Below are 20,172 nucleotides of genomic sequence, written 5' to 3' on the forward strand. Positions count from 1 at the left end.
GAGGGGAAAAAAAACCCCAGCTATACCACAATTGGAGATTTTATTATTCTCTGTCGAAAACAGGTCCTCCAACATGCTGGAATAAAACCAGGCACCTGTCTGGAGCTCCTCAGCGGGTCAGTTATTTCAGTTTAACATACGACTTTTTCCCTCCCTCTCACGTATGTTCCCACCACCCAAAGCAGTCGGACTTTGTTGCTCCCAGGTCCATCCCAGGGGACAGCGGGGGGGTGGCGGGGGGGGGCTCGGGGCCTTGTGACTAACCGAGCTGCACTTATGTCGGCGCTGCTCCCCGGCTGAGGAATAACAAAACAAACCCTTCTCTGCCTCACGCCTGGATTGCTGCAGCGCCCTTTCCAGATGGAGAAAAAGGGCACGGGCGGGCCGGGCCCTGGGGCCGCTCTTTCCGGGAGATGAGACACCCCCCCCGCCGCCCCGGGCGGGCAGCGCTCCCGGACCGCCCTGGATTTTGATCCTGAGAAGCCACGTCCGCGAGGTGACAAAGCTCGGCCTAAGCGCTGTCATCTCCTCACACACACCACCCCCATCCCATTCCATCCCATCGTCCCGAGACGAAGGCCGCGACCGAGCGGCGGCCGCGCCCCGGAACGCCCCCAGCCCCACAGCCCCGGCCCGCCGGGAGAAGCGCGGCGAGCCTCCCCTCCCCACCCAGCGGCGGAGCGAGGGAGTCCCCGCCGGCCCGGCCCGGCCCGGCCCGGCGGAGAGCGGCGGGCACGCACCGTGTAGAGCAGGTTGAGGGCGCAAAGGCAGTTCTTGGAGCAGGCGAAACCCCCGCACGCCATCGCGGCTCCACCACCGGCCCCGCTCAGCGCCCGCAGCTCCGCGGCAGCGCTAGGAGGCCGCAGCCCCGCCCCCGGCGCGCGCGGGTGCGGCCGTAGCAGGTGAGCGGCGCCCGTTGATTGGCCGCCGCCGGGCGCAAAGGTAAATGTATGCAAATGTGGGTGGTGACGTCACGCCGCCGGCCTCTCTCCGGCGGCGCCGCGATCCCGCTCCGCGATCCCGGGTGGGCCCGGCGCGTCCCCGGGGGCGGGAGCGCGCCACGTTCCCCGCTATTGTGACGACACACGCCCGGGCCTCGCCCCCTCCGCCCCGCCGCGCCCCCGGTCCCGCAGCGCCGCCTGCCCCGCGGCCACAGCTGCGTGCGCTGCCTGCGGGTCGGACCGTTCTGTGCAGGACACGGGCGGTTCCTCGCGGCTCGCTCGGGGCGGCACGTACCTACAGTCGATGGCCTGTGTAATCCCGAGGAGACATCCAAGGATTTACTTGTGCAGGCCGTGAAAGTGTTCGGAGTGCTGTTAGTTTTACCAGCTAATCACAGAATCATCAGGGTTGTAAGAGACCTTTAAGATCATGAAGTCCAACCAGCAACCTAACACTACCACTGTCTGCTTATTTCTATTTTTAACATTTTTTTATTTACCTTTTTTTTACTAAGTCGTGTTTTCAGTGTGCTTCATTACATGTTTAAATCTGTACATTTCCTTAATTTGAGGGTTAAATATTTTCACTTACAATTATTTCACTTTACAAACCCGTCTATCAGTAATTTCCTGCTATTCGGTACCTAATTCTTACTGCTGTTCTCAATAGGCTCGAGTGGTGTCCCTCTTTGCTAGAACTCTCCAAAATCCTGTCTCCACAGTCACCACGGGCTGGGCTCTGCTGAATGATGCTTTATAATAGCTACAATAAATTTAATAACTGACAGCTATTTCAACATGGACATGTGTTGCAGGATTAATGTCCAAGACGGTTTCTTATCTTTTCTGCTGGGATTCACAAGGAGACACGTGTTTCTCCCTCAGGATGTCTGTAGGGGTACATCGCACAGTAGTTTTACTTTATCAGGGTTTGGTGTCAGAGAAGAAGTTGGGATGGTCAGTTCCTAGTAAGCAGAGGAAGCTGCATCTACTTTCTGATAAATTCACAGCAATTCTTAATAGGAACTTGTCATCAAAACAGTTCAAAGAGGAAATTCCAAAAGCATTTTGTTTTCTGTAATTTGGCTGGCCTTCATCTGCTAAGGGAAGCCCCAGCAGGCAAATAATCCTTGCCAGCAGTGAGACAGAGAGTGGTTGAACAGCAGCTTTGTCTTTCCTAGTCTGCCATTCAGATCTTTTGTTTTTCTTTTTTTATTTTAAACATTGTTTTTTCCATGCTCTTTGATGTTTTGCCAGACTTCTGCAATTAAATATAACCCACTTTTTTTTCTCATGCCATAGCAAACACTCATTTTTTTACTGATGTATATCTACCTCTCAGCTGGTAGACAGGCAACAAATTAAAATTCTCCCATATTTGTGACCACAAATTAAATCTGAATGCTCAACAGCTGCTGAAGTTTTATGTATGTTTGTTTCTAAACTTGACAGACACAGACTATCCCTGCTGCTGGAGTTTTGTGAAGTGACAGGAGGAGTTAAAAATCTGTTGGTTTGTTGGGGTTTTTTTTCACCTTGATAATTAAACTGACTTGATGTTGTGGCTAATTTGGCCTATTGGAAATGCAGATTTAATGACTGGAACTACTGCCTTTACTGGTCCATGCTTCTGATCTTTTGGGCCCAAATCTGGCAGAACATAAACCTGAAGTCATTTGGTTCAGTGCAATTTTACTGGCTGTTTTTAATTTTTTTGAAGATACCAGTTTCAGAAGTTCTTTGATGTCTACTCAATAGGAAAGACTATCTTGAGTGTATACCTGTTCCTGAACACAAGAAGCCATCAGCATATCAAATGTTTTTGTTGGATTTTGTTGCAAATGATCACATCTAAAGTTACTGTACCATTGTTCCTTTGGTTATAGTGCTGAATTATTCAATATTATCATCCGCTGCCCTTAGTCTTAGGAGATCTCTTTCACAGTTAATTATTAAAAGATATATCTCCACTTTTTTAATTAATGCTGGTGTTTCTTATTAAGGGACCCAGCTCCTACAGCCCTTTGTTGGGTGGGAAGTACCTCTTACATGTTTCCTATTTCATGTTCAGGTAGGCATCGATCCATGTCTAATGCAACTTGGTTCATACCCACCTCTGACCATAAACTCTGGGGCACAATTCAGCTGGTATAAACAAATCAAAGGCTCCAATTAAGTAAATAGAGCTATGACAAATGAATGTAGCAGGGGTCTACTTCTCCCTCCCACACCCCCTTCCAATTTTGTTTACAAGTTATGGTACAAATTTGGATTTAGAATAATACTTTTGCTGATACAGCAGTTGTCTGTGCTGACTGCTGTAGTTTCTGATAGTGGTTAGGAGTACATCTGTGCTCCCATTCCACATCAGACTTCAGTACTTAGCTTGTATTTTGGCTGGAACTAAATTGGCTTAATTCTTTTAAATGGCTAATTATAATTTATTAGTTATGGAAAGAGTCTCCTGGAGTTGGAAGGAAATCTTTCTCCCTTTGTAGGGAAAACATAGATAGTGTTTATTTAATTCTTTTTTTCAGGTTATTTAAATAGCTGGTCCAAGTGAGGATTCTAAGTGTTTTTCTCCTCAGCTTTTGTGTCTCCCATCTGTTACATGAGTTCAGAGCTGCCAGACATAACCAAGAGCAGAATACGCCTTCTCCTTTTCTTCCCTCACTTTCTTTTTTGATGCTTGTTCTCTGCTTCCTTGCACAGTCTTTGTTCTCCTGACCTTCTTTGGTGAGTTTCAATGGCACTGCTGGCAACAGGAGGAGCTACAAACAGCGTGAATTAGTCTTTCTTTCATGGGAAACCGCAGCGGGGGGGAGAGTACACTGGGCACTTGTAATGCTGCTGATGTGCACTTACAAGACAGTACAAAAAGTAAACGCTCCTGCAAAGGGAAAGGGGATTGAAAACATAGAGTTACTGGGTCTCAGTGCTGGCACACTTCTTACAAGTCAGAAAAGCTTCAAATGAAGTCGTTTGGGTAGTTTACACTTCTTTTCCCGGTAAACTCACATGAGCCACATTGGTTTTAGGAGGTTTTCTGCATGGGGCCTTCTGCTGAAACAATGTGAATGCAAACTCAGCTTGTAGGCAAATCTTTTCTGTTTCTGTAGCCTGTGACCCCATGATTGCTGCTGGTTTCTGTTATTATTATGTGTGTGAAATCTTACGGTCTGTATCACTTCTGAGGCACAAGCTTGAAATGTAAAGGCTCAAATATATACAAAATTCTCCTGAAATATATACATTGTCTTAAAATTAAGAGTGTGTGACCTCCTTTCTTTCTCTCTACTATTATGGCATGTCTGAAACTGTGATTGAAACGTTGTTTGCAGAAATTGATTTTTATCGCTTTATTTTTCCCAGGTTTACAATGAGTTGTTGACAGCACTTTGAGTATTTTATTTCACTCTTTGTTTTGCAAAGTCATTTTTCTTTCCCTGTTGTTTGTATGAAGTCTCTCATGCACATCAAAATCAGGGAGGGGGAAAAGAGGGTTAAAAAAAGCCAGTTGTTTCTATGAGTAGTATTTATTGTGTACAGTTGACATATTTAGATGTTAGTTTTGAGGTGAATAGTGTATATGCACAAAGGGGCAGGGTTTCAGCTGGCTTAACTTGGAGTGAATAAAGGCCTTATCTTACCTTTGCAGTTGACCATTAAAGTATGTTCCTGTCCCTGGGCCAGTTAAGTATGTCTGAAGTTTGATGACAACTGTAGAATCTGTCAGCAAAGTCTGTGAAGTAAAATGCTGGTTGTCATCAACCGTGTCTCTCAATGGATGTAGAGTTACCAAAGTCCTGTCATTTCTTGTGTCATTGAACAGGGAAATCTGAGTCATCTCAGTCACCTGAACCGCCTCAGTTATTGAGTCATGTCAGTTAGTCACCTTAGTTGTCAGTAACCTATGACTGAATATACGGAGTCAATAAAACATACACTTGAAATGTTATCTGCAGTAACAGTCGAGGTCTTTTTTTTTTTAATTCAGCACAAATGTCCTGTGGATATACCGCAGTTATTTCCTGATGTATTAGTAATGAATTGGCTGTGCCATGTTGTTTCCATGCAGTCATGACGTCCTCCCTGCTTCCTGGAACAAAACCAGTTCCCAGCACTGCTGTTGCGCTTGTACCATCCCATCCTCCACCTTAAAGAAGCCCTTTCTGGCACCAGGCAGTGAGGAATAGCATGGGTAAGTGTAGCTGTTGGGTTAATCTTTGTTGTCTTACAGGTTGATACAAAGGTGTTGTGGTGGTGTTTCATGATGATCATTGCGAGCCAGACACGATGGAGAGACAAGTCAAGCATACAGAATAAACTTGTGTTGTTTGGATTGGAGGTACTTCTCTGCAGAGAAGAAAAAAATGTACAAAATTGTTTAGCCTTTTTTTTTTTTTTTTTTTTTTAGTGCAGTGGAGCATTGTAGATTGAGAAAGGGAAATTAGGACAGGACAATAGGCCATTTAAGTACCGTGGCTAGAGCAATCCACAACTAGGTCAGAAATTAGCTCCTCCAAAAGCACAAAGGCATAGCACATGTTCAATTTAATAAATCTAACAAGTGGTTACAAAGGAAATAACAGTTTGTTCATCTTTGCTCTTGGAGAGACAGATAATGAATCTGTTCTTTGGCAGACTTTCTGACCAAAATCCAAATGGCATAAAGCTCCCGCATTAAGCCTGGGAAATTAAACTTCTATTAGAAAACTACCTAGAAGAGAGACTCATTCAAGCAAAAGCAGTTACAGGCAAGTGCAAAACTGTTGCTCTGGATGGAGTGTCCAGATTTCCAGTCTTGCATTTTAAGCCTTTCTTTATGATTTCCACCAGATCTACCATGCAGTGGTTGAAAATAATATCGGAGTGTAACAACAGCACATCTACTTGTTAATTCAGTTGATGCCCATGTCTTTTGATTGTCTCATGAGTAGCACTTGCCAGACAAAATATAGGCTTGTTTTTTCCCTCTAATGTTTACAGACAGGTGAGGGGGAAAAAAACCCAAAAGAACAAAACAAAGAGCTAAAATATCCCCAGGACACGGCCTTTAAAACGAAAGCATATTTCAGAGGTCAGCCTGCTAAAAATAATCAAAGAGACAAATACTCATTTTATAGGTTCAGGAGCTAGGTGTTGGTATTTCTGAAGTCCTTAACTGTAGGAATCACTTTTTGGCACATTATAATCCATTTTTAATTAAGCTTATAGAGGATTAGGATAAGGAGAGTTTGTTGCATCTAATGTATTAAAGAAACAACTAGAGGCTGAAAATACCAGTATAATGATATTTCAAATAGTAGTATATGTGAAAGGCTTGACCTAAAGCCCAGTTCTTCTGTTCAAGACTAGGATTTGGAAATGTTCTGAAATCGGGCTGTTTCTAGGGAAGTCTGGAAGAGAAAAAGGCAGAATTCTAGATCCAGGAAGTGAAGCGATCTAGTGCTTCCTGCAGACAAATCAAAACTTACTTGTCCTGTTACGTATAAGGCACTCACATGTCTCTCTGGAGAGGTGGATAACTGCTGGGAAAGTAGCCTCTGGAAGACTGTGTGTATCATACTCTGCTTTCACAGGAAGTGGGTCGGAGCAATACGCTGGCACCTGATCCATCGCCACGTCTGTTCTTCAGGTCTGAAATAAACCCAGCAAATTTCAACAGCAAATATAAGTTAAGACAATAACTTTGTGATTAACAGGACATGTTAATGCTTGTGGACTAACAGTGGGGTGTAAGCAGCAGGAGAATAAATAGTTTTCAGATTAATTGCAGGTTTTATTGGTTTTATGTTATGTCTGCTGGAAGTTCTCATTACCATTGCATCCCAAAGATTTCCTATTTATCACATTCAGGTGGAAACCATCACCCTTTGATTTTGGTTTAAAGGGAAAATGGATACCATCTGCCCAATGCCCTCCCAGGTGATTCCCTGGGAGACTTCCAAGAAATCTGAAGAAGCAGAAATCCAAAGTCTTTACAAGTACATAGCAGAACAGTAAAGGATGGTTTGAGCAAGACCTTGTACAGTGGAAGCATATGGGTGGGGAGAAAAACTGGGTGTTACAAAGGAAATTTGAGCACCAAGGCTCTGATGTAAGCTGATTATTTAAGTGATAATCACCAGGTCTGTCTTTTGGCTGTGTCACTACTCCTGCTGTGCACGTGAGCTATGACAAGTTGTGATGTGCCCATCACAGAACCATGGAGAGCACAGGTTGGAAGGGACTCCTGGTGGTTGTCTGATCCAACCTCCTGCTTAAAAGCCAAAGCAGTTTTGTCAGAGAGATGTTCAGTCAAATTTTGAACATCTCTGAGGATGAAGGGCCACAACAACTTGTTCCAGTGCTTGAGTACTCTCACTGTGAAAACTATTCCATTATCGGAATTAACCTCACTGCAACTTGTGACCATTGCCTTGTTCTTTTGCTGTGTCCATCTGAGAAGTTTGGCTCTGTCTTCAGTCTAACTCCTTTTTGAGAGTGAAAGACCGTAGTCAGATCTACCCCCAGCCTTCTTCTGTGTAGGTTAAATAAACACAGTTCCATTGTCATTCCTACGTCATTTGTCCAGGAGCCAGAACAGTAATTTTTTTCCCTGTGACATCATGAGCTGGTATTTTCCTTTGACATCCTAATAATGTGGGGTAGATCACTTCTGAGAGAATAGAAACATTTTATTTAAGCCAGCAGTCCCCAGGTGAAACAAATTCATAGGATAAAGAAAAAGAATGCCAAGCTTTCTTGTATCTGTTGTTTCTTTCTGTGGTTTATGTAAAGCACAGTCAGTGTGCTCACCCCGCTCCATCAGTGTGGCTTAGCTGTGGTAAAATTAGCTATTACATCCTGTGGTGATGTAAGAATCTTTCAGAAATGGATGATTTGGCTATGAGCAAAACCTTGAAAACATGAGTAGTAAATGGCTCAAAATTCAGAAGGTAAATTTAAAGAACCTAATTTCTTTCTTAATATCAGATCTTAAACCAGTATCATAACTAATTTAGACACCTGACATACATTTTGAAGCAGCTGGTTCAGTGATAAAAATACGTGCCCTTAGCAAGTCATCTTTCTTTAAAATGTCGCATTATTAGAACAGTCTAGCTTCTTTTCTTGCAAAGAGAAGACCTACAGCCACGAGCTGCCAGTATTGTGAATACAGTGCTTCTGAGCAGGCGTGAGGAGCATATAGAAAAAGCTATGACTCTTTAGTTAGGAAAACAACCTGCTCCTGCCAGCCAGTTCTGCTGCATCACCGCCATCATCTGTGCGCAAGCTGGGGACAAGCTGGGAAGCAGTTTCATCATCTGGTCGTTTCCCTTGACAGCACTAAAAGCGTATCAGGCCCTCCCATAAAAATTTAAAGCAACATGAGTGCTCAAGAGTATGTTCATCTATAAGAACAGCTCCTTATTTTCCAGTAGTCTTCTTGCAAGCAGACGACACTAACAGCAGAATGGGTATCTAGTAACTAGGAAATAAAAGAAACAAATCTTGTTTGTTACTTCAAGTGTCAGGTGATATCCAGAGTTTGACAGTGAAACCCTGAAGTCTCATGTTTATTCTGAATTTTCTGCTTTGCTCTTGAGCTATATAAATCCAGTTCCAATACAGCAGCAGACATAAGACTTTGAAAATCAGCCTATTTGTCTTGGTGTGGAGTGCACTTCTGACTTTATGTAAAATAAGCAGTATATAAGCTTACACATTTAAACTTAGCTTCATATTTTATCTTACAAGTTAGCTGCTTATGGAGTCTAGTGTCAGTGCTTTTTGCTATCACTGCCAAAACATCTGCATTAGGGACATCACACAAGCTGACAGGCAGACACTGGTATCTGCAATAAGTAATTAATCCCTTAAGCACACAGGAATTTTCTATCAGTTGAATTGACTTGGTACAATTTCCCTAAAGGAGAGATAAAGCTGCTGGGGCATGGCTTATCTTTCACCAAAATTTCTTCTTGGAGTCCCAAGATTTGCCTCTTTTTATTGTCGCCCTACCCAACCTGCCCTCACAATTTAGGGTTTGCCCTTTTGAAACTGTGAGGTTTGTGTTTCTAGTTGGTGCTGGTCAAGACAGCCATCACTTGAAAATGGTTTTACATGAATTGGACAGGTATTAGCTTTGGGTTGTTCTTTTTTTCTATGCAGTTTTTTGTTACCGTACAGTTTACACACAGAGAAGAGTGTTTTGCCAGTGTGCTAATAGAGTTTCCATTTAATTGTGTACTTCACAGGTATAAAGAACCATTCTGCAAGAAAGTAAGAGAAGCAAACAGGAATGAAGAAAGGACACAATGGGTTTTGTACTGTTCTATTTTCTTTTCTTCTTTTTTTTTTTTTTTAAGGGAATAACTGAAGAATCCTTAAATAGAGAGAATACTTGCAGTGACTATTCTTTACAGAATGTACACTGACTGCTAATCATATCTAAAGGTAAATCTAAACTTAATTCTGCTGAAAAAGTTTAAAATAATTAGTTTACTTCCTAGTATCAGCTGGAAAGTGTTTTTGACACCATCTTGTGTTTTATTTCCACCTTCTATGTTTGAGTGAGAGATGGCAGCTCTGGAAGCTGCCAGCCTGTTGACACAGGAGTGGCTTTTCTTCTAGAGGTGTTTTGAAACTTAATGGCACGGTTTCCCTATAGTAGCCCAAGTCATGGCAGCTTGCAGTATGCTTGATTCTGCTTGTCTTGTTGATGCCACCGAGAGAGCCACAGCAGCTGACAAAGCAATAACTGGGATGCTGATGAAAAACAAGGCTGCTTCAGCAGTAGCAAACCTTTTTATACATGAACCCACCTTTTAAAGGATCCAGCCTTAAATTAATATTGTGTACTCCGATTAAGTGCTCTTGAAGGCTGCTTTTCCCCAGGAAATATTTCTTCATGTAATTTAGAAAGAACAAGCAATCTCATACTAGGAGTGGACAGACCTGGAGCGCTGATACCTGTGGGTGCACTGTGATGCTGCTTTGCACCTGTTCAGTGGGATTGCTGGCATGAGTAATAAAACATATTATGAGTGCTATCAGCTAATACAAGTGATATTGTGATAGAAGCAGGCCAGCAAATGTCAGACAGACTTTATGGCTCTCTCCTTGTCAGCAGCAGGCTAGTGTCTATTTCTAGTCTCAACTCCAGCTATTGGTGCAAAGATTTTCTTTGAGAAAGAAAGGAATGGACTTAGGTCTCTTTTTCCTGCTTCCCATTACTATATCTGTGTTGGGGCTGAGACACCGCAACTTCATCCCCCTAAGTCTCTGCTGTCAGAATTCATAAAGTATTTCCTGGTGTCTTGATGTCTGCCTTAATTGTCATCTTTATCTCTGAGCCAAAGGACAGGAAGGTCACAGGTCTGATATAAAAAAAGCAGAAGATCCCTCAGAGGATTTACTCCAAACACTGCATAAATCCTTAACTGCTAAGACAGTTTGTAATTCAAATTGTATGTTTTTTTTTATTTGACATTCCTGTGTCAAAGGCAGGTACCCTGTACTAACCAAATACTGTAGGCACCTCTGCATTTGTGGAGCAGAGTACACTTGATATTTTTATTCAATAGTTGAGGTTTTTTCACAGTACTTTATCAGATCTGTTTAATACTATTTTCCTGAGCTGGGTGATTTCTGGTTTTTGTTTGCCTCTGAAGAAGAATGTATTTTTGCTCATTACAGACTAGACAGCAGTGAAACCTGGCTGGGGAGAGGTGGTTGAGTAACATAATGATACCATCTCCAAATATTTCTCCAAAATTAGAAGGAGTCTCTGTTTGTGATAGGGGAATCTGGTTCATCTTGGGGGAATATCTTAATTTCCAATGCTTCCATTTTATGGGGTGGAGTAAGAACCCTTGGGAATCAGAATATCTCTGGGTTCCTGATATTTTAAGTGACTTCTTGTGAGAACAGTTAGCATGAATTTCAGTATGGAAACAAAATTCCAGCATAAATGTCATCTACAGCATGGTTCAGTTGATTCAGACTGAACAGACTGAACATTGTTGCAGGACTGGCAGGTTTTTGCTCTGCTGTCACACTCTCATTTATGTTTGTAGAAGGCCACACTTTTATGATTTTCCTCTAGTTTACTTTTAGGTTCCCATCTATACTATTAAAATTGGCCCTAGTGGATTCTTCCATTGATGTGGGAAGAAGTTGTCCTTTTTCTTCCTCTCTGAGGATTAGCATTCTCAGGAAGACCACACTTTTCCTCCATGCCTTTTTCATGTTACAGCTCAGGGTTGCTTTGCAGCATCAGCACCACCATGTGTTTCTCTTCAGTCAGTTGTCCATATGTTGCTTACAGCTTTCAGACCTCTCCCAGACCCCGTGGAAGCCATTTGGAGTTTAGGGTCATGAGAACCAGTTGCTTTAGGACATCTTTAGTATAGATATATTCATGTCTTTGATTTATCTATGCTGATTCTTCTTGCCTGCATCTGATTCTTGCATTTCATCCATCCTACTCAAGTTTAGTAATGTATAAAGGTGAAGTTGCACACAGGCAGAACACAAATAAGTGTCTGTTTGCTTTTCTAGTCCCTGAAGGGAAGATTGTTTTATTAATAAGTCATCCAGATGCATGACTGTATCATTTGAGATGCATTTTACCCCAAGAATCCTTCAGTTTAAAGGAGCACCATGAGCTGCTGTTTCAGGAAGGTTTCTAAAAAAAAAAAAATTCAGTTGCTGTAACAGCCACTAAATTATAACATAAATATGACACAAATGCTAAAGAAATCACTAAACTATAATCAGTTATTATAAAAATACTAAAACTAACCCACACAAACAAAACTAAGAAAACATACAAAGGGAACTGTGAATGTGATTATGCACAAAATGCTGTTGAAAGCTGAAATAGAAGAAAAAAATTGAGATAAAGCAGTCTCTGCTCATCAGTAACAGGTGTGACTGTAAGAGGAGCAGCACATACTTGCTGTTTGGTGCAGAAGGGACACACATGACCTTGAATGATACAAGTATTCTGAATTATCTTTCTGTCCTGTTTTTTGTGTGCTGTACTTCTCTTGGGACTGCTACTTCCCTCTCTGTCTTTGCAGTGTTTGCTGGCATTTTCCCTGACAAGCTATTGGCCTATTTGGTGTCTCTGGAGACTGCATCCCTACAAGTCTGGGCTGCTGTGATTATTTTAGCACTCAATGCAGGTTTCCCTGAGGAACAGTGGAGTTGTGCCAGATGTGGTTCATGTGCTCTGCTTCCCCTGGGCTTGGCAGGGAGGCTGTGTGCCAGCTGGAGGGGCACTAAGAGGGGACTGAAGCAATGGCACTTGGTCCCTGCCCTGGGCCCTGGGAAAGGAGGGATCCCCTTTCCTTCCTCCAGGCAAGGGGCTGCAGAACGTGTTGCTGCACAGACTCTTCAGCAGCATGGGAGGGCAGACAGCTCTGACTGCAAGTCCAGAAGTTTACCTGAGGGTCACAAAATGTTTTCCCAGTCTTTCTGGAAATCTGGGCCAACCTGTGATGAAGAGGAAGGTGAGAGATGATCTGTCTGGGAGCAGAAGGCATTTCCATGTTGGATTTATTGAATTATGTGTGGTTTGTGATGGGAGAGAATTCAGGATGTTCCCAGCTGGGGACGGGATGACATACCCTTTAGTTAGAAATCAGCCTTAACGGGTTCTTCTGGAACAGCTTTTACAGGTTCAGAGTTTTCTGGATTCACTAATGTCTTAAGCTCAAAGCAAAATGTAGAAAATATGAAGTCTGTGATAACAGGAAGAAATACAAGGTTGTTTCTATTAACCCCCGAATCCCATTGTCTTGATAAAATCACAGAAAACTGTTTTTTTTTTAATTTTCAAAAGGGAGGAAAAGTGCAATCTTCCACATCTGTCCATATACTGCTTCAATTTCTTGATACCAGAAAAATTTCTGGTTGTGGAAGTATAAGTGTCATTTCCAGGCTCTTTCAGATGATATCTTTGCATTGGAATTATCTCAGGCCTTGGATCATAGGGACAGACTTGATGCAGGGATGGGCACCAAGCCTCATGATAAATACCATTTTATTCCTAGCTAGTGCAGTGTTGGCTGAGACTCTTGAGCAAAGGTGGAAAAGTCTGAATTTTCTTTATTTAAACTTCTTTAGGTGATCAACACAGTAAAAGAGTCTGTGACAACTTTTAACCTTTTCTTTCACTGACATGTCCTACTTATTCCACGAACTCTAAATTATCTGCCTTCTCATTTCCCTTTAGAATCTCCTTCAGCATCACAGTATCACCATCTATTTTCTCTCAGGTGGTCTTATTAATACAAATATAACTAAATTTTAGATCAGTTGTTCTCGGTTGATTTTTATTTTTTCAAGGCTGCTGCTTCTATTCTGGACCTGGGGAAGGACTGATGTATTTGAAAGCTTATTGATTTTTCCCAACTAGACTAGTGGGTTTAATAACATAGGTCTGGTAAAAGCCTTATTTTAGTCATATCCTTGGATACATCAACAACACTGTTTTGTTATTTCTTCTGGAATAATTTATGGCTGTCAGTGTTATGCAAATATCCCAGCAATAGCTAGTAACGATATGGACAGTGTTACGTTGGCCTGTCAGCAATGTTCCTAATCTTCATCAGGGAAAAATAAACAGAAAAATCTCAGGCAACTGATGTACTGGAAGAGACTGCAATGCAAAAGCATCTTCTTGTTATGAAGTTGCCATGATACAATCATTTGTTCATTCTGGATTGAATCAATGTTTTTTTTATTCCTGTGTTTTCCTATATCAGAGGAATTTGGTATTCAGGGTGTGTTTCTCCCTGTTGGTGGAGTTTCAGAACACTTTGCAGTTTCCCTGAAGTCCCCTGGATGAAGGGTGCTGGACAGTATGGAAGCAGACACTTGAGTCTTGTAACACCACTAGCAGAAGAGCTGTGATGAGCGTAGGATGAAGTGGCAGTCATTAACGTTGAACTGTTAAATGAGGTACTTGGGCTGAGGTAATTGAGTTTCTGGGAGCCAGCAGCCATGACAGTGACAGATCCAAGTACCAAAATGTTACCTGTCTGTCTGCAGATGTGTCATATTAGCAGCTCCAGCACTGGCCTCTTTCCTCATGCTAACTGGGAAAAGATGGTGGATCTTGGCAACCAGTCCAGCAACGACTCTTCAGTGGGTAGGGGACATGTCCTGCATGTCTGCAAAACAGAGCCATCCATGTGGTCCTGCTTCATGATGGCTGAGACAGACAAGTGCATTTCTCTCTTGCATCCATGTAGGAAAGGCAGTGGGAAAGCAAGCACACACACTTCACTCTCCTAATCCACATCTCCTCAGTACAAGGGACACTGCTCTTGCAGCATGGCCCCTGGTGCCCCAAGGCAACAGGGAGCAGTGGTGAGAGTCCAACCTGCACAGCTCCTACTAAAGCTCACGAGGTCCCTTGTAATCCTGTGACTTCTTTCTCATCAGAGAACAACGTTGGTAAACTGGAGAGACCCAGAGGGGGCCAAGCATCTGAACCTGCTAGTGTGTGGTGTGACGTGAGCTGTCAGGCCTCTGTGGGAGGAAACCGAGGCCACCATAGTGCTGTTAATCAGATTCCCAACAAGAAAAAAATAGCAAGTGAGCAGGTCATCCAGGACACCAGCACAGCACTCTGTGACATGGGCCAAATATAGGTTATGTGTACAGCTTGCGAGTGCTCACCTGTCCCAGTTGTGTCTTCTGCAGGTGCTGGCGCTAACTTCCCCTCCTGGGATTTGTTTCCATTTACATGAAGTTTTAAAGGCCCATGTGGCTGGTAAGGAGCAAGAATTAACTTTTCCTTAAAATACCATAGCAAAAACAAAATTGAAAGCCTGTGAAAAGTGGATGAAGCCAACTCTGATGATTTGCTTTTCCCCCCTTCAAAATCAAAAGATGTGGTTTTTTTTGGAAAATGTATACTTACGTCATTTGTCCTCATTTTGGTTCTTAATAACCAGCACAGCTCAGTGAGTGCTGACTGGTTGGCTGCAATTAACCCGTGTAATGTTATTTGTGGCTCTTTTTGAGAAAGAATTGGCTTGTCTCAGCCTACAAGCCTTATTTTAGATAATCCCCATTTAAGTGCAACTGTGATTTTAAAAGTTGTTACTTTTGTCCATGAACGTGATAGGAGCTTAAAGCAAAGCCCTTGAGATGCCAGAGGAGACCCATTACAATTAGCAGGCAGTTTACCAGTGGCTTGGTAAGGGCATGCTTGGGAGAGACAGGTTTTATTCTCCACCTGCTGTTTAGACAAACCCAGCAAGGCTGAATCACCATGTGCCCTACATCTGCAACCACCCTAGGCCTGAAATAGCTGGTTCTGGAAAGTCACATTTTGAACAAGGGGTTCAAAACAGCAACCTCACACCCACCCTTACATCACTGAATGTAAGGGATTGGGCCACCTTTTCTTGCTCTTTGAAGTCCTAGTTTGTCATTGCTGAAGTGCAGAAACTGTCCTGAAATAAAATTGTACCACTCAAATCCCAACGATGATGTGATCCCTCTTCTGGAGAGCACTTGCACACTAGAGGAACGTTTTAAAGCAATATAATTGGCTTTCTTAGTTAAAACCTCAGCATGATTTCAGAAGGGAGAGGCCAGAAGGGAAGAATCACCTTCAAATTCAGTAATCCCCATTTTGAAGTGCACCGTATTGCAATTTATTGCCAAGTAAAAGATATATGTACAGTTCTGACATTTAGATTGCACTGATGTTTCAAAATTGAATGCAATATATTATGTGAAGCACATTTTCTATGAAGTATCTTTGTATTTTTACAAATGTATTTGAAAAATATATTTAGTGCTGACTATAGCTTTCATTTCTCTAGCAGAGAAACACTAATTCAAGGGTTGTGTTGAAGAAATGCTTTGAGTCGGGAACATTTTTAACTGAAATGCAGACTCTGTGAACGCTTCCAGGGAAGGGCACTTTGCCTGAAGAGAGTCACATCAGAAGTTCCACCCGGCTTCTAAATCACAGCTTTCTTGAAAAACCTTATCATTACACACACTTGTACTGAAATTCAGACTGATACAAACCAGATCAATTTATATTTGTGCTCCTACCTTGTTCAGTTACCAGCATACATGCAAAATGCTGGATGAAAAAATACACGTGCATTGAAAGTCCCCATCTGAACTGATCTCAGAGATTTGGTGGGGAAAATTCCTGAAAACTAGATACAGAAACACTTAGTGCCTAATAATTTTGCTGGGAGGAGGTGGGCAAGCTGAGAGGGGCTCCCAGGAGCTACGCATTAGACATAATAAGAACACAGAAGATGCTGGGTTTTGGGTGATCTGTGACTGAAAAATGGACAACTCCTGTCAGCCCAGAGTGCAACTCCTCACCCTGCTCTAAATCACAAGTCTCAACTTGGCCAGCGGCCCTGTGCTAAAAACACTCGTTTCTCTCCAACACAACATCTATAAATGGAGCTGGGACAACTGCGTCAGCCATCACAGAATATCTCAACTCGGCAGGGACCCATAAGGATCATTGGGTGCAACTCAATGCGTGCCTGGCTTGTAGGTACCTGAACTTCAGTGAAGTGGATCCCACTGAACTTTGCTTATATCTGCAGTATGCCAGGGACACAGTCACAGCAGCACCCCAGATTTGCTGCCTTTGGCCTCAAAGTGCCTCCTCCTGCTGTCGATGATCCTTGTCTCCACCAGATGGCCCAGCCAGCCTGCAGCCAGCCTTGCTCTCCCTGGCAATCTCACCGCAGGCACATTGTATTATTCAAGACTGGCACCTTTGAAGTCAGTTTAAGTTTCAAATTATACAGAAAAGTGGTTTTACGTACACCAAGCTAAATATTCATTAGTACCTCAGAAAATGGCAATTTTGAATTTGAAATGTTTTTAGCAATAGTGGCTCCATATCAATGACTCAATAGTACCATGTCACTGCTGCAGAGTTTGTGAAAAGATGGTCCCAGGACAGTCATGCCCGGCAAATTTATTTTCTGTAATAACAAAGACCAAAATGCAAAGTGCACAGCTAATGCATCAGTTCTACTTTTTAATATGACTGTCTTACGGTTTCCTCTAAGTTACTGGAAATATACCCATGACATATTTCCCCATCCAAAGATCAATACCTGATACAAAAATAAATGCTGTTGTAGATGAAAAGCTGGCATTCAACAGCACTTATTTCCACTTGCTATTTGCTGTTTCCAGTAAAAGCTAGATATATACTGAGGTAAGAGACTTAGATATGACCTGTGGTTAATATGAAGTGCTGAGTGTCCCATAGAAAAATCTATACTATCTGTTAGCTTATTGGTTTCTAATGACAAAATACACCACTTCATTAGTTAAATATGCAAATACGCTCTTTCATGCTTTTTCCCTGCAAGAATACAAGCCTGTCTTTTCTAAACCTGATGTAAATAAATTTCAGATTTCACACGTAATGACTTCTGGTCATGCGTATTTTGAAGCTAATACTTCTAAACCGAGATGATTTCTCTTGCAAAACTCAGCAATCACCAGAAACCGAGTGTTGTTTGAACTGAGAAGAGCACATTATTCTACTTATCATTTACATAAATTGTACCTGCAAAACTGCAACTCCACAGATTTGTTCCTGTACATTTTCTTTGAATTAATTAATGGAATGAATCAACACTTGCTATGGAATATGGTTAATCTGTCCAAAATTATACGGAAGGACAGGAATAAAGGTTTGATAATGATCCCAGTTAACTATGGATGCTGATTTTTTGGGTAAGCAGTATGAAAACTGTCTCTTGACATTCTTGTGTTATTTTCACTTGAAGAATCATAAAAACTTTGGCAAGCGAAACTGGGAAAGCATACACTTTAGCACCACAAAACTAAGATATAAAAGCCATTTATTCAAAAAAATGTGGTGGTGTCAAATCACATACACAAGCCAATATTGAGCTACAAACACAGACCAAACAGTTCTATAAACAGAAATTGGAGTGTTCATATACCATAGTACCTGAAAAAGACCGTTAATAAAAAGGAGTCCATAAGTATTTAATTTCACTTTTTCTATATGGCTCCTTGCTGGATGTCTTTGCCTAAGTTAGTGTACGATGAGCCAGAGGTAAGAGTCCCAAGTAAAGCATCTAATGCCTCAGGGCTCCATTAAAAACCTTTATTCTTCTAAACAAAAGGAAAGTCTAGTCTATAGTTTTCTGTATGACACTGAAGTAAAGCCTCTTTGCTTGAACAGTACAGCATTCCGAAGCGCATTTGGCATTAACCTAGATTGAGACTGGGCTTTGTGGAACCGTCTCAGTTCTCCTCCCCTTCAGACTCCGACTCTGGAAGAGAATAAAGTAAAACGCTTCATGTAGGTTGCACAAGGACAGTGATGTGAGTTATTCTATAAAAATAACAAGATATCCTTCCAAACTGAAAATTTTCATCGCATGTAGTACTTCCTAGGAAAGGCTGGCAGATCAAACAGAGTAAGCCAGAAACAAACACACAGCTTCAGAAGAGGAAGGCCTACTCTGGTGCCCTCCACAGTGGAGCTCTTCTATCACTGTAATTTTCACCACATTGCTATGAATGATTCTGGCCCTCATCTGCAGAGCCACACAATGCATATCTGAGTTGAGTTTAATAAAGGATCAGCATTATTTGCTCACTCTTCTAATCTCTATGAGTAGATGGTACTGCTATCATCCAGGAAGCACCCTTAAAACTATTTGCTCTGCAAACGTCACTCAGCATCATCATCCAGACTATCTAGAAAGGCAGAAGTGGTGTTACCCTACAGTAGGTATGAAGCCTGTAAAAACAAAATTTTTTTATGATTTGCACAGCCTAAGATAAAAGTAATTTAGAAGTAGAAGCAGAAGTAGCTTAGAAATAGGAATATACATGGTGATTTTGTCACCTAAAGCTACTTTGCATCATATTGTATTTCTGTGTTCACCTGACAGGAAAGGGCTCACTGCCAACAAATACTACACCATAGATCAGATTTCTCAGAGCAAACATGGTCTGTGTGTTCCTACAGAAACATTTTGTCTCCGTTTGTACTGGACTTTGTAATGAAGACATCTGGCAGAGGGGACATGCAGGAAAGGATAAAAATAAAGAGCAGCCAAAAGGCATACAATCAGAAAATTAAAAGGGGAAAATACTGCTTAATCAGACCAAGATTGCCCATCCAAAATCTCAAGTGTGAAAGGAGCTGCCATTTTTATACTGCTATCTGAACGTGTGAATAGCTGCAAAGTTTTATCTCTTCCTTGGCATTTCTACATATTCCCTCCAAGTTTATAAAACTAATTACATTAAATATATTCAAATGAACACTAACAATTCTATCTCTATCTATTACACATGGATTTATCTTCCCAACTGATGCAGAATTCTTTTTCTGTGCAAAAAAAGGTAACTTACGTATTCAGTACAAACTGAAGTATTTTCCTATGCGGAACATGAGAAAAACCAAGTTAGGGACTAAAGGAACTAGTTCCTCTCCCAAATAACCATTTTAAAGCAGCAAATACAGATCACATAATCTTAGTCTGAACATTCAGCTAAATCCAGTTTCAAGAACCATGGCACAGGCAGGCTTATGCTATGTTCATGTTGCCATTAAACATGATAATAGCAGAGAAAACACCAAGAGAGAAAACTGTTTGGTAGTGTGAGCTAACACCAAGGTACTTCATCCTGTCACCAGTGCAGAGTTCCTCCCTGCAGAAGCTTAAAGATCTTATCTACAGATAAGTGGTACCTGATGATTAAAGGACTTCATAGGGATACCACAATCATTAAAAAGCAGCAAATGTTGTTAAGCTTGTCCAGAAACAATTTGGACAGTGATGCCTGCTGTTTTCTATTCTAAATCCTGTATATGCCTGGTACAACTGAAATCTGAAAAAGTGAAATTGCTTTATAAAGAGAGTACCATAGTTCTTCAAATGAACACATACCTTCTTCAGCATTTTGCAGCCACTCCACAAATTTCTTCATCTGGTCAAGAAAAACACTTTTGCCTTTAGCAACATGTGCTTCTTTATACCATTTGAGGATAGCTTCTTCGCTCAGAACATCAGCTGAAATACAGATCAGTGTTTGTAAAAAATCAACATATTTTTTAGAGATTAGCAGATTTCAAACATGAGAGGAGATTTTTTAAAGGCAGCATAAAATAAGTTAATATGATTGCAGTGAAACAAGCTTTGCATGATCTATATTAGGCTACAAATACAGAATA

The 20,172-nt window shown here is 41.7% G+C and overlaps 2 protein-coding genes and 1 long non-coding RNA gene across 6 annotated transcripts in view; 1 reads left to right on the plus strand and 2 right to left on the minus strand.

Annotated features, from left to right (window-relative positions):
* Positions 1 to 917, minus strand: part of TSPAN13 (tetraspanin 13) — an 18,799-nt gene extending 17,882 nt beyond the window's left edge. The window contains exon 1 of the mRNA XM_032687602.1: positions 741 to 917. Coding sequence (XP_032543493.1) covers positions 741 to 803 — 63 coding nt within the window. The 5' untranslated portion in view covers positions 804 to 917. The remainder of the gene's footprint in view (positions 1 to 740) is intronic.
* Positions 905 to 17,090, plus strand: LOC116786713. Of its 3 annotated transcripts, XR_004357046.1 has the most exons (4): positions 1,156 to 1,315; positions 5,020 to 5,142; positions 9,185 to 9,383; positions 12,014 to 17,090. It is a non-coding gene; the product is annotated as an uncharacterized LOC116786713 (long non-coding RNA). The 3 variants fall into 3 exon arrangements; XR_004357051.1 differs by lacking the exons at positions 1,156 to 1,315; positions 12,014 to 17,090 and adding an exon at positions 905 to 942 and having other exon boundaries at positions 9,185 to 10,941; XR_004357052.1 differs by lacking the exon at positions 12,014 to 17,090 and having other exon boundaries at positions 9,296 to 10,941.
* A 708-nt stretch (positions 17,091 to 17,798) lies between these two features.
* Positions 17,799 to 20,172, minus strand: part of BZW2 (basic leucine zipper and W2 domains 2) — a 54,047-nt gene continuing 51,673 nt past the window's right edge. For both annotated transcript variants that reach the window (XM_032687517.1, XM_032687527.1), the window contains exons 11-12: positions 19,889 to 20,011; positions 17,799 to 18,256 (exon numbers count right to left, since the gene is read on the minus strand). In XM_032687517.1, coding sequence (XP_032543408.1) covers positions 18,228 to 18,256; positions 19,889 to 20,011 — 152 coding nt within the window. In that variant the 3' untranslated portion in view covers positions 17,799 to 18,227. The remainder of the gene's footprint in view (positions 18,257 to 19,888; positions 20,012 to 20,172) is intronic.

Source organism: Chiroxiphia lanceolata, chromosome 1, assembly GCF_009829145.1.
Source record: "Chiroxiphia lanceolata isolate bChiLan1 chromosome 1, bChiLan1.pri, whole genome shotgun sequence".
NCBI classification, from domain to species: domain Eukaryota; kingdom Metazoa; phylum Chordata; class Aves; order Passeriformes; family Pipridae; genus Chiroxiphia; species Chiroxiphia lanceolata.